Genomic DNA, 12648 nt, shown 5'->3' with positions numbered 1-12648 from the left:
ACAGGCACCAAGGGCTGACTGTACCTGCCCTGCGATTGAATCAAGGTCTGAAGAAAGGCGTAAATCGCGCATTACAGGCTTTCCGCAAACTGTTTTATAGCAAGTTCTGGAGGAGAGTGGATGTGATTATTGTGAATTTGTGAATTGAATCGATGTTGAGCGAATCTGTCGCCCTCACCAAGTCGAAAAAAATGACAGTTGGCCAGAGAGATTGGCGTTTCCAACCACAAGGCTGCAACATCTTGACACAGCCCCAGGACAACGCATTGGTCTATTGCCGAGCCAATGGCTCGTCCCGGTCAACTCTAGTCACAAATGGCTGGGTTCTGGGCGGCGCCAGTTCGCCTTGCGTGCGCCGCAACTTCTCCCTCTTGCTCAAAATCATAAGTCGTCAGTAATGGCGACAAATAGCAACGACAGGATAAGGAATGTCACGGTTTGGAATATATGCCGAGACCTGGTATAGACCCCAATTGGGTTTAGTGCCTGATCCCCCTATAACGACCCTTTGCCTCGCGCTACGCCTTTGTCGCACCTGGATAGGTGATATGTAGTCCTTTGGACTACTAGTGCTACAACTCACATCATATTACGCCACTACGAGGTGGATTCGATCCCGTCGCGGTGCCTCGTGATACCAGATCTGTAGGGAGGGGGACCCCTTTTGTGGCGCAGGCGCAGCCTTGTTTCCCTCCACTCAGCCCCCGTACTCCGCCACCCTTTCATCCATACAAGGGTTGACAAATGTGGAGAATGTGTCTTCCAGAGGACATACATGTTGAAGAGATGCCTTTTTTACCTATTTGAAAGGCTCGAGTACAGTGACCTGCCATCAGGGCGATACGGTGACACCGCCTTTTGAGACCGCCTCGTTGGTGAGCTCATTCAGCCCTGACCCTTTCAAATTCGCTCAAACACAGGCATCACGTCCAGTGGACAATCCACCTGAACCTCCCTTCCACCCACAAAAGTCTGCCCCTCTTGGACATCCCCATCATCGAACCTTTTCCACGTGGCACCCCTCGGCAGGTACACCGTCCTCGTGGTCATGCCCGGGTACATGACCGGCGCGACGAGATACTGGTGTCCAAACATGTACTGGTCCTCGACCTCCCAACACCTCTTGTCGCCAGGAAACACCAGGAACAAGGTCCTGATCACCGGCGTGCCCTTGCTGTGTGCTTGGACCATGAGGTCGCGGATGTACGGACGGAGTCTCTCGCGCAGGAAAAGGTACTTTTTCATGATCTGGTAACACTCTTCGCCGTAGCACCAGATTTCGTTCGGCGCCCCGGAGAGGCAGGTCGCGCCACCGGTGGTGCCGTGTTGGGGCTGCTTGGGCTCACGATCGCCATGGAGGCGGAAGACAGGGCAGAAACAGCCTGAAACCAAATCAGCATTACAGTCTCAGAGGGCGACGGCAATGTAGACGGGGATTCTTGCGTGATCCACTCACCGTATTGGAACCATCGAGTGCAGAGCTCACGGAACTCAGGGTACTTGGGATTTCCTCCATGAAAGCCACCTTGAGGGAGTCAGCATAATTTATAGAGCAGCGTTCACAGAGTTGACTGACCAATGTCTGTAGTCCACCATGGGATGCCCGCAATCCCCACATTCAAACCGGCGGCAAATTGGTCTCGAAAACTATCCCAGCTGCTTGCAATGTCACCGCTCCACAGCAACGTCCCAAACTTCTGACTCCCGGCCCAAGCACAGCGGATAAGGTTGCAGACGTCCTTCTGTTTGCCATCCCTCACCATTCCCTCATAGAAGGCCTTGGCGTATTCCACCGGATATGCGTTCCCGGTGCTCAAGAGACTCCCGCTATGGTACCGATAAATATCAAAGTCATAGGCACTGTACTCTGGCTCCGCCTCGTCAAGCCAGAAAAGCTTCACACCCTTGTCGTAGTAATTCTTCTTGACAGTATTCCAGACAAACTCTCTTGTGGCCGGATTCGTAAAATCAGCGTGGACGGTCTCTCCTTGAAAGTCCATCGAGATCCGCAGTCCTCGGTCTTGCCGGATCAGAAGGCCGTTTTCCAGCATGTGCTCGTAGTTTTCAGATCGTTTGTCGACTGTCGGCCAGATGGAGACAAGGAGTTCAATGTTCATCGACTTGAGCTCCTTGATCATGTCGTCTGTAGTACCAAGCGTCACGACACTTCGTCAGAGCTATATTCTTCCACCTTGATGGCAGGGCCCTTTTCAGGGGTAGAGTGCGGCGAGAAAGAGTCGAGTTGGAGTTTGATGGCGGAAGGAGGAGGGGGAAAGTGGAATTCAGGCGCTGACTCCGTCGCCGACTCCTTCCACGTCGATAACAGTCTTCGCATGGCAGACTCACCGGGGTCTTTCCAGTATGTGGGGTCAAACTTCCATTCTCCTTGCTTCGGCCCTGTTGTACGGTGTCAGCGACCTGTGCGAAGGCGTCACGTAGCCGTCAAATAGCACCTGTAGACTCACAATGAAAGAAATCCACCACGATGACATCGAGCGGCAAATTGCGTTTCCGATACTCTCGTGCAACATCCAAGAGCTCTTCCTGAGTCTGATATCTCAATTTGCACTGCCAAAAGCCCAGTCCGTATTCAGGCATCATCGGTACCTTGCCCGTGATGTCCGCGTAAGCTTCGATGATCTGGGTGGGGGTGTCACAAGCCACAACCCAATAATCAAGCACCCTCGTGGAATAGGCCTCAAAGCTCATCGTGTTCTTCCCCAGTACAGCTCTGCCGACGGCTGGGTTGTTCCATAGCATGCCGTATCCTAGATTAGAGAGCATGAAAGGCACGCTTGCCTGAGAATTGCGCTGGGCCATTTCCAGGTCCAGTCCTTTGAGGTCAAGAAATGGTTGCTGATACTGGCCCATGCCGTAGATCTTCTCATTCCGATCAATGGATTCCAGACGGTAGGTCAAATGGTAGTCACCACCCATCAAGGGCTTGAACTCCCTTGCTTCGATCATCAAGGCGCTGCATTTTGGATCCTCGACATCCGAACGGTTGCGCTGGTACTCTTCAAGCAGTAACTCGCCCTTGGAATTCTTGACAGTAATCTTTCCCCGCGAAGATATCGTGGCACAGATATTGCCGTTGCTGATTGATGCATGCCCATCATTCATAGAAATAGATACATCGGTCTTGGGCGGCGAAATTGTCAAAGCCCAGTCTTCCGACGGCAGGGTATGAAACTTGGTGGCACGAATCCGAAGGGCATTCGGACCCCAGGCTTCGATCTGAACCCGTTCGGAATCGTAGGTATAGTGCAGAGTGTCATCTTTGGAGAGTAACATGGTGGGCTTCGTATTCCTCGAGCAGGCCGGCTTCCTCAACGCGTCTTGACTTTTCGCACAAGGCACAGTTTTTATCTTCAGACCTGGTGAACTGTAAAGAATCTGCTGAGCCTCCCCGCCAGATCCAAGCTAAAAGTGAAGGTTGTAGTATCCTACCAGCGTGGATACTGCGACTTGCCTGATCAGCCACGGAACTTCTCAAATCAGCCATGCCGCCCGGCTGAATTGCGGAGATGGGTCTTTGATATCAGGCACATTTTCGGCTGTTCATGGCTTCCGTCCATAATCCTCCTGACCACCGTGCCACCTACACCAGCGCTCTTCTTGGTAAATGTTCCTGGGCTCTCTTCACATTCTCGGTGCATAACCCCAAATCTGAGAGTTGTGTGGATGTGATGGACGCACACGTGGATGGACGCGCTGGGGCACTGTGGCGGCCACCCGGCCCGCGGTGGAGAGTTGTTTCGAGCATTGGAACGATCATTGGATACCGAAGCGGCAGAAATTGGATATTCAGGCGAGGAAATCGTTCCAACGGCCGCTTGGCCCCATCATAGTTATGATACACGAGGTGGACTAGAATTTCTGGGATGCTCATCCACGGATCCACGTGATCTAAAGAGGCCGAAGATTATCCTTTGTCACGTGTCAGGCTGGGACACCCTGGGTGCCATCCACTCACTACCCAAGGATTCAGGACTGACGAAGGTATTGGCAACGAGATACCTCGTATATGGTATGCATGTTGCAGAAAACCCCTGCTTTTCGGCCTCGTCTATCCCATCCGTCCTAAAGAACCTACCTAAGACGACTACTGCAACTGTACATCCAACGGACGGGCTCATCATGGCTTCGTCCTGACTGTCAAATCGTCAAGGACGTCCGCCGTCGTCCCTCCCCTTTTGGTTTCAGCGACCTGGAATGCACTTCCTTCGCCTCCCATATCCAATCCCTTCGCCGCCCGCTCGTAAGCCTCATCGCTCCGATCTGTCAATATCTTCAGCTCCTCTTCGCTGAGGATCGGTCTCTTTCGATGTTTTCCTTTCGCTTCGTTCTCATCATCCTCTAGATGCGGGACATCATACTTTTCAAACTCGTCGTTGACAAGCGCGCCTTTAACATCATCCGCATCAATGCCAGACGACAGAAGAGACCTGAATTTGCCTTTTTGAATGACCAGTTTCTCGAGTTTCCTCTTTGTGTCGGCCTTAAGGAGCAGTGCCTCCTCTACGGTCCCCCGTGTCGCAAGGCGGTACACAATGACAGGTTTTGTCTGGCCAATACGGTGTGCGCGGTCCATCGCCTGTAAATCTTGCTGCGGATTCCAGTCGGAATCGAATAGAATCACCGTGTCTGCTGCAGTTAAATTGATTCCTTGCCCACCAGCTCGGGTGGTCAAGAGGAACAAGTTGTAAGACTTGTCCGTATTGAAGTTGGTAATCTGCTCGTAACGCTCCTCTTGGGCGACCGAGCCATCAATGCGACACGCCTTCCAGCCGCGTAGTTCAGTCGCATACGTTTCCAATATATCCAGTGTGTTCTTGAATTGGCTGAAAATGAGGACTTTGTGGCCGAGACGGAAAAGTCGGGGAAGTAACGTGTCAAGCACAAGGATTTTCCCTGAAGCCGTGACGAGACTTTCATCAACGCGTGGGTAGTCGCCTGACTGCTCCTCGGCTGCTGTGCTTGGTTTCCATGGCCAGTAGAAGTTGTGCGGACTATTGCACGCTAGTCGGGCTTGCATCAAGGGGTTCTGAAGCTTCTTAGCGGCAATCTCCTTCTTTGCAAGCTTGAACGTTTGGGCTCTTTCGAGCTCTTCTGCGTCATCCGATGAGACATCTTGGGAGCCGGGAGATGGAGACGCGCGGTCCAGGTTAATGTCTTCTTCACCTTGTTCGATCCGGCGAAGTCGAGCATTGAATTCCCGGTCTGTTACATCTCGATAGCTTGTGCGTGCTCCTTTGCGGCCCCGTCGGACGGAGCCGGTGGAAGCAATAGAGGCTGGTGTGGAATCTCGACTGGGTTTCAAACTCTTCTGGGGTGTTCCGCGGCCGCTGGTGGCTGCTTTACGCTTGAGGGAAGCCGTGCGGCTTCTCGCGTCAATGCGTTCAATGGCCTTTTCTTCCAAATACGACCTGCTCGTGCCTGCGATGATCTCTCGATACAAGTCCTTCTGTTCCGAGGTCAGGGGTGCATACAAGATGTACTCCCGTTTCTTCGGGAGATCTGACTCGACGTCCGCTTTGACCCGCCGGAGAAGGAATGGCTTTAGAATGGCATGCATAGTCGACACGAGATTGTTTCTGCGACTCAGCGTCTTCTCGTCAGCCTCCTGCTTGCCTTCCAAGACACTTGAGAAGTCGAACCACCGTTCGAAGCTGTCAAGGTCGTTGAAAACCTCGGGGAGTAAGAAATGAAGCAACGACCAAAGCTCTGCAATATTGTTCTGTAACGGCGTGCCTGTGATCAGGAGTCGATTGGCAGATGTGTATGTCATCAACTCTTTGATCAGTTTGCAGTTCATGTTCTTCAGGCGATGTCCTTCATCCACAATGATGTAGTTCCATTGATAGTTTGCCAGGAATTTTCGGTCGTTCATGCAAATCTCGTAGCTGGTGACAACGATCGGAAACTCGTATTTGTGCTGATCTTGGATCCTCATGCTTTTCCGCCTCATGGTTGCGCGCTCTTCCTTGCTCCCATGGTAGAGAATCGTGTTGATACTAGGAGTCCAGTGTTTGAATTCCTCCACCCAATTTCTCACAGTACTCAAGGGAGCTGCGATTAGGAAAGGGCCAGAGACATTGTTCCCTTTCAAGAAGGCAATCAATGAGATGGCTTGCAAAGTCTTTCCCAGACCCATCTCGTCCGCCATGATGCCGGAAAGACCGTTCATCCAAAGCGATTTTAACCACTCTAGACCTTCGAGTTGATAGTGCTTCATTTTGCCTCCAGTGACTAGAGCAGGCTGCTCTGTTGCAACAAGGTCGTGAGCACCGAGTCCTTCGCCTTCATATTCATCAGCAGCCTCTGCAAGGGCTTCCTGAACCGTTGGACCCTCTTTTGAGGCCTGAAGAGTATTCGCGCCGAAGTAATCAGTTATGTTTTTCCTTGCAGCATTGGCCTTCTTGGGTGGTCCTCCCCGACCGCGCGTGATTCTCTTCCCTTCTTTCTCCTGCTCGTCTACCACGCGCTCATCTTGAGCATGGCCTCTTGTAGACTTTCTTGTTGGGCCTTTTGACTCGGCGCTTTTGGCAGCTTCCTGTTTCTGCTTCGCCGCCGCCCGTCTAGCTTGCTCCTGATTGCGCTTCTGTTCCTGCTTCATCTTGTCCGCCATGATCGCAACAAACACCGAGCTTGTCTTGAGGAGATTTGTGAGTGCCCGGGTCTTGTAATCCATCTCTTCGACATTGTCTGTGTCCACCTCCATTTTGTTCGTATCTTGCTCTTTCTTGTCACCGCCAGTCTCGGTTTGGACCTCTGCGATGCTGCCATCGAGTGGCGAGGTGGGAGGGGTGCTTTTGCCAGAAGACATATCTGGTGTCGTTGGCTCCGATGACGAAGACCTTGTTGCCATTACTACCGCTGTAGTCTAGGTGTAGGCGCGAAAGGGGACGCTGAAGGCACTGATATCCCCTTCGAGATCTTCCGCGCAAGTGAATCTCCGCAAACGACAGCGATATGAGGATCAAAGGAGGACAACTTGCCTCTGAACCCCTTAGAGAAAGTATTAATAGAAAACAAGGTCACAAGTGGTCTGACTTTCCAGCTCAGATATCATTCTCGACCCTCGACCTCGACCTCGAACCCCGTTACTGCAAGAATGTGGTGTCGTCACGAAAGGCAGAAAGACACGCCCTTTCGTGATCCACTTTACGCGTCCGAATACGCGTTGCTCAGCGCTAAGATCGGTTGCACCAAAATCTTATCGTGGAGTCAGAATGTCACGAGAGTTGGAGAGGTCAGGAACAATCTAGCAATATGGAGTGATTGTGCTCCTGTCAATATGGACCATGTATCTGGGTATTTCTCTCGTATAAACCAACTCTGCAACACAACCCCAAGTCATAATACGATCATCAGCACTGTACTCGTAGGAATCCCACACATATATCAAACACTCAGTCAGGTCTTATGCCGCAACTGTTGCCACAGGATTAGTCCCTCTTCCCGCCACACGTGTTCGCTGACGCTCTGGACGGCGTAACGTGTATCTGCAACCTCATGTCAGTGAAATACAAACTCGGCGGAGTTTGCGACCTACTTTGCAAATGCTCTGGCAAGTGCCTTCTTGCAGCTCAGCTTTTGACTGCCGACAAATGAATCGACAGTCACCGCAATCGCACGGTCAATGTCTTGCGAAGAGCAGAAATCAGATAGTCTCATCTTGCAGAATGCTTCTGCAATTCTCATGATTGCTTCAAGATGACGGACCTGGAGAAAGAGTTAGCCACACATCATAATGCCTTTATATGTCAATGACCAACCGTGATAGGGTACGCGCCCGTTGCGAGAGACTCCCTTCGCATATCGGCAAATAGTCTAGCCACCTTATCTTGATCGATCTGATAAAGTTTCGGGCGGCACTTTTCTCGGGCATACATGATGTACTTGCGGAGTAACTCCTGGGGAATTGCTCCTTCTTGCCGTGGTTCGCCATTGTTGATTGCATTCTCTTGTTCAGTTTCCATGGCGGCAATGTCCCCAGCGTCCATCTCGAGTCTCGCCGGATGCGCTCGTCCATGGCTGTTGACCACAAAGTTCGCAAGCCGCTCGTCTTCATCAGGGTCAACTGTATCTCGGACCACACATAAAATGTCGAAACGAGACAAAATCGGCTCTGTGAGCTCGACATTTTGGCTAAAAGGAATGGTACTGTTGTATCGGCCTCCGGTTGGATTGGCTGCAGCAACGATGGCGCAACGTGCCTGAAGCGTGGTGACAATACCAGCCTTACTGATGGAGATGGTCTGTTGTTCCATGGCTTCGTGGATAGAAGTTCGATCGGCATCATTCATCTTGTCGAACTCGTCGATCAGACAAGTGCCTCGATCAGCCAGGACAAGAGCACCACCTTCAAGTCCCCATTCTTGTGTGAGCGGGTCTTTGCGAACAGAGGCAGTTAGACCCACTGCGGACGCGCCCTGTCCTGTAGCGAAGACTGCTCGATGTGCGGTCTTCTCGACATACTTCAAGACTTGAGACTTGGCCGTACCAGGGTCACCAAGCAGTAGGACATTGATATCGCCGCGGATCTTGTGTTTGCCTTGGGCCTCTTTACTGACACCGCCGAAGAGAGACAGCGCAACTGCCGTCTTGATATCCCGATGCCCATAAATTGACGGGGCAATTGAGTCAACGATTTTGTCCACAATATTGGGGTCCTTTGAAAGAGCTCTGATTTGTCGTTCGTCCTCCTCCGTCAGTCGGAAGCCAGCGAGTTGATCGTGGGTTTTGATAACGTGGTTGGCTTCGAGCATCGTCGCAAACACGGGGAAGCCATTCTTATTATTGAGCTGACCACTGTAGTTATTGCGATAAATCGCAGTCACTTCAACTTCTTCGCCGGGTTTCGCCTTGTCAATCAAGTCCGCAAGAAGAATGACTTCTCTGTGTCGTGGTAAACGACCCGCTGGCACAGTGCCAGGCGACTCCTGCAGAGTCAATTTCTGATAGTTCCGGTAGACGGTCTTCTCGCTGTTCAGCGTGAAAGGACCCCGAGATTGACAGTTCTGGCAGAAAGTCAATTTGACTTCGGTTGATGTTGACTCCTGGGCAAATGGCCCAAGAGTCACGCCGCACTTCTGACATGTGAACTTGACCATTTGGAGTTGTGGGAAGACCCCAGTTCGTCTAGTAACCACTCCGGAAACTCGAACAAGACAATTGAGGTGTGACTGTCGCAATTGCCGCAAAGTATATTGAACCGGCAAATCTGAGATTCGAACATGAATCTCCGGATGAATCAGCTCGTAGTTCGGATAATGTAGTCGGACAACCTCAAAGGCGGCTTTATCGAAGATCTTGAGCATCTCCGACGGAGCATTGGCAAGAAAATACGCCAGGATAGCTTTGGTGGAGGCCAGATGATCGTAAGACACTTCGAGAGATTCTGAATTGACCTCTCCCAAAGTGCGAATGCGGGTCCCGTACACCGACGTGCCGTTAGCATCGATGTACTCGGTAAGAAAGGACTTGAACTCGCGAGCGATGGTCTTCATAACCGAAGGCAGAGTGACCCATTCGGTGATGTTCGATGCCTTGACGTCTTGCAACGTTTCCAAGGAGAGCTCTTCCTCCATAATATTTTCGTCAAGGTCCATGTCATCTTGATCCTCGTCATAATGATGGCGGCGTCTCCGTGGCTGCTTGGTCAGGTCAATCCCAGCATCATCGTCGTCGTCTGGCATGAATGCTGCGGGCATGCGGCGCCTCCGAGCCAGCTCGCGGTCGCGCTTGTTGAGACGTGCTTCCAATTGACGCCGAGATGCCAGGTCAAGTTCGTCATATTCGCCGTCGTCGTCAATCATTCGGCCTTGATAGGTCTCTTGGTCGCCACGTTCGCGTTCATCGTTCATAAAATTGTCTCCAAAGAGATCTATTCCATCTTCATCCTCGGCCATCTCGTCGGCGTCGTCAATGTCACCAATAAGGTCATCCTCTGTTTGCAGTTCATCATCCCCGAGATCATCATCATTCTCGTTTGTGGGGAGCAAAGGTGGAGAAGAAGGCAGCGCTGAGGAAGTTAGTATCACTGGTACCCGGAGAGCGAGGGTGCTGCTTACCAGCTGGCGAAGAAGACATGATCTCGTCTTCTTCATCGCGAGCCCTCTTCCGCCTGCTTGCGTTCCCTGGGCCTCTGTTTGCCGCGGACATGCTGGGTCGAAGCGGTGAGCTGTCAAGTTAGTATTCTTGCTACGATCCAAGCATAGGCATAGACACTATCAAATTACATACCTCATGATTTTGTGACTCTATGCAGAAGCCAACCGTTGTAGTCTAGTATGGAAGGGGGTTGAATTGAGTAGGGAGTGCCGCAGGTGCGCAGTTCTTAAAACCACTTTACGCGCGAAGACGCGTCCCAAGAAACACGCTAAAGCCCATTCGAAGTGGGGAATTGAGGTCATTTCCAGTTCGAGTCTCTCTCGCCTCGAATGCGGTGCAACCTTCAGTAACCATATCGAATATCTCCTTCACTTGTCTTTTTCTCTGATATTCTCGATCGTGAAGATGAACACTGTGCCCGAAATGGATGAATTGAAGCCATCTCAAGACTCACAAACCGCATCCGAGTTAGTCCCCTGTCTAACAATTCGGCGCTTCTCATTGACAGTGACATTTCCAGTTTCATTGATCAACAACTAGCCCTTGAGGCTGATGCGCGAGAGGTGCTTCCATACGTATGGCTTTACCCTCTGGGTCACTTGAAGCAACAATCAGGTCGCTGATATCTCCCACAGAAATTCGACAAGTGCACCAACATTCTCGGGCCGCTGCGCCAGAACGTCTTTGCTTGCCTGACATGCAGCCCTCCACCCGCTTCTGCGGCGCAAGTCTACACCCCCGCGGGAGTCTGCTACGCTTGCTCCATATCTTGCCATGGTGAACACACCCTCGTTGAGTTGTTCTCACGCCGCAATTTCGTCTGCGACTGTGGCACTAGCCGATTGCCATCGACCTCGCCTTGCACTTTACGATCCGATCCCGTGACGGGAAGTCGAGGGGTACATTCGCAGGATCCGCGCAAGGGAAATCATTACAACCACAACTTTCAAAACCGCTTTTGCGCGTGCGGCGAGGAGTACGATGCGGAGACAGAGAAGGGAACCATGTTCCAATGTCTGGGTTTGGGATCGGTTGAAAGCGGTGGTTGTGGAGAAGACTGGTACCACCCAGAGTGCCTGATGGGCTTGCCCAGAGACTGGTACAAGTCGGTCAGCCCGAACCAAAAAGCAGAAGATGGGATACAGAAAGGGCAGGAGGCTGAGGATAAAGAGGCAGAAGAACCCAGCCATCCAGTTCCGCCAGGCTTCCCGAATGAAGATGACTTTGAGACCATGATATGCTACAAATGTGTGGAGTCCAATCCCTGGATCAAGAAGTACGCTGGCACACCAGGATTCCTGCCCGCTGTATTCAAAAAGGACCTCCAGAGGCCCACAGTGGACGACCCTTCTGACTCGAGCACGCAATTGGAGGGCGCATCGACATCGACCGCACCTGTCTCCCTCAAACGCAAAGCCTCCGACGCCGATATCGAAGCCCGACCACCTAGCCCCTCAAAACGCGTTAAAAACGACGATAAATTCACCGAGATTCCCCCCACAGAACCTACAGACGCTGAAACCGAATCGAAGCCCAAACGCAAGCACGAACTCCTTCCCGCTTCGGCCCCAACGGGAATTTTCTCGCTCTTCCTGCGCGCAGACTTCCGCGACCACTTCTGCCACTGCCCGCTGTGCTACCCGCATCTGGGCCCGCACCCGCAACTCCTGGAAGAGGAAGACACGTACGAACCGTCGCTGTCGTCCGAAGGGGCATCGTCGCACGAGAACGGTGGTGGCGGGGGAGGTGGTCACTCGCGATCCTCGCGCGCCTCGCTGCTGGAGAGAGGCGAAGCTGCCCTGTCTAATATGGACCGCGTCCGCGCGATCGAAGGCGTCATGGTCTACAACCACCTGCGCGACAAGGTCAAGGAGTTCCTCAAGCCGTACGCGGAGAGCGGCCAGGCCGTCAGCGCTGAGGACATCAAGGCCTACTTTGAGAAACTCAGAGGCGACGAGGCGGCCATCAAGGAGGCCAAGGAAAGGGATGGCAGGGCCAATGGCCACGGTCACGGCGGCGGAAGTGGCGGTGGGGGAGACGCCGAGGGTGGAGGTGAGGGTGACAGGACCACAAGGAGGGAACAGTCTGGGTATTGAACAATGGTCGGAACAGTGCCAACGGTCCAAGCGCCCCTTTTGCACCGGGCGATGTATGAAATGCGCGCTGCTGGTCGTCAGAGAAGAGAGCTGAAGACAGGTAATCCGAAGGGAGCAGCTACAACTATAATTGTGTACCTGGCACGTCGGAATCGGAGTTCGAACCCACATCAACGCTCAATTCCGGATTTCTCAATTCTGATGGATGTGGAAAGGGGAAGTGTCGAACAAAAAGTCTATCCTGGAAAGCACTTTTGTATTAGGGTTCACTCGCTCGCAGCAGCAATAGCAGCAGCAGTGGTCGTCACCACGTCCATAGGTCTAAGACAATGTTGATGATTGGGGTTTTTGGCCTTGAAGCTCTTTCAGTTTTGAACAGTCCCTTCTGACTCCTTGTTCCACTCAATTACCACTGTTCTTCCCCAGCCCGTCT

General features: G+C 52.3%; 4 protein-coding genes across 4 annotated transcripts; 1 reads left to right on the top strand and 3 right to left on the bottom strand.

The window, feature by feature from the left end:
* Nucleotides 1-900: 900 nt before the first annotated feature.
* Nucleotides 901-3294, bottom strand: AYO20_07945 (hypothetical protein; the record flags this gene model as incomplete). Its single annotated transcript, XM_022646228.1, has 5 exons — nucleotides 901-1382; nucleotides 1457-1525; nucleotides 1577-2129; nucleotides 2192-2397; nucleotides 2466-3294. 5 exons carry the CDS (start codon nucleotides 3292-3294, stop codon nucleotides 901-903), a joined length of 2139 nt encoding a protein of 712 aa, XP_022497753.1.
* An 844-nt stretch (nucleotides 3295-4138) lies between these two features.
* On the bottom strand, nucleotides 4139-6829 carry AYO20_07944 (hypothetical protein; the record flags this gene model as incomplete). The annotated part of the gene is made up of 1 exon (XM_022646227.1): nucleotides 4139-6829. One exon carries the CDS (start codon nucleotides 6827-6829, stop codon nucleotides 4139-4141), a length of 2691 nt encoding a protein of 896 aa, XP_022497752.1.
* A 597-nt stretch (nucleotides 6830-7426) lies between these two features.
* Nucleotides 7427-10170, bottom strand: AYO20_07943 (hypothetical protein; the record flags this gene model as incomplete). The annotated part of the gene is made up of 4 exons (XM_022646226.1): nucleotides 7427-7508; nucleotides 7559-7728; nucleotides 7782-10030; nucleotides 10080-10170. 4 exons carry the CDS (start codon nucleotides 10168-10170, stop codon nucleotides 7427-7429), a joined length of 2592 nt encoding a protein of 863 aa, XP_022497751.1.
* Nucleotides 10171-10524: 354 nt separating this feature from the next.
* Nucleotides 10525-12215, top strand: AYO20_07942 (hypothetical protein; the record flags this gene model as incomplete). The annotated part of the gene is made up of 3 exons (XM_022646225.1): nucleotides 10525-10586; nucleotides 10640-10694; nucleotides 10755-12215. 3 exons carry the CDS (start codon nucleotides 10525-10527, stop codon nucleotides 12213-12215), a joined length of 1578 nt encoding a protein of 525 aa, XP_022497750.1.
* Between the last annotated feature and the right edge of the window lie 433 nt (nucleotides 12216-12648).

Source organism: Fonsecaea nubica (assembly GCF_001646965.1).
Source record: "Fonsecaea nubica strain CBS 269.64 chromosome Unknown Scaff59, whole genome shotgun sequence".
Taxonomy (NCBI): domain Eukaryota; kingdom Fungi; phylum Ascomycota; class Eurotiomycetes; order Chaetothyriales; family Herpotrichiellaceae; genus Fonsecaea; species Fonsecaea nubica.
The sequence above is the reverse complement of the archived record's forward strand: the minus strand, read 5'-3'. Positions and strand labels throughout refer to the sequence as shown.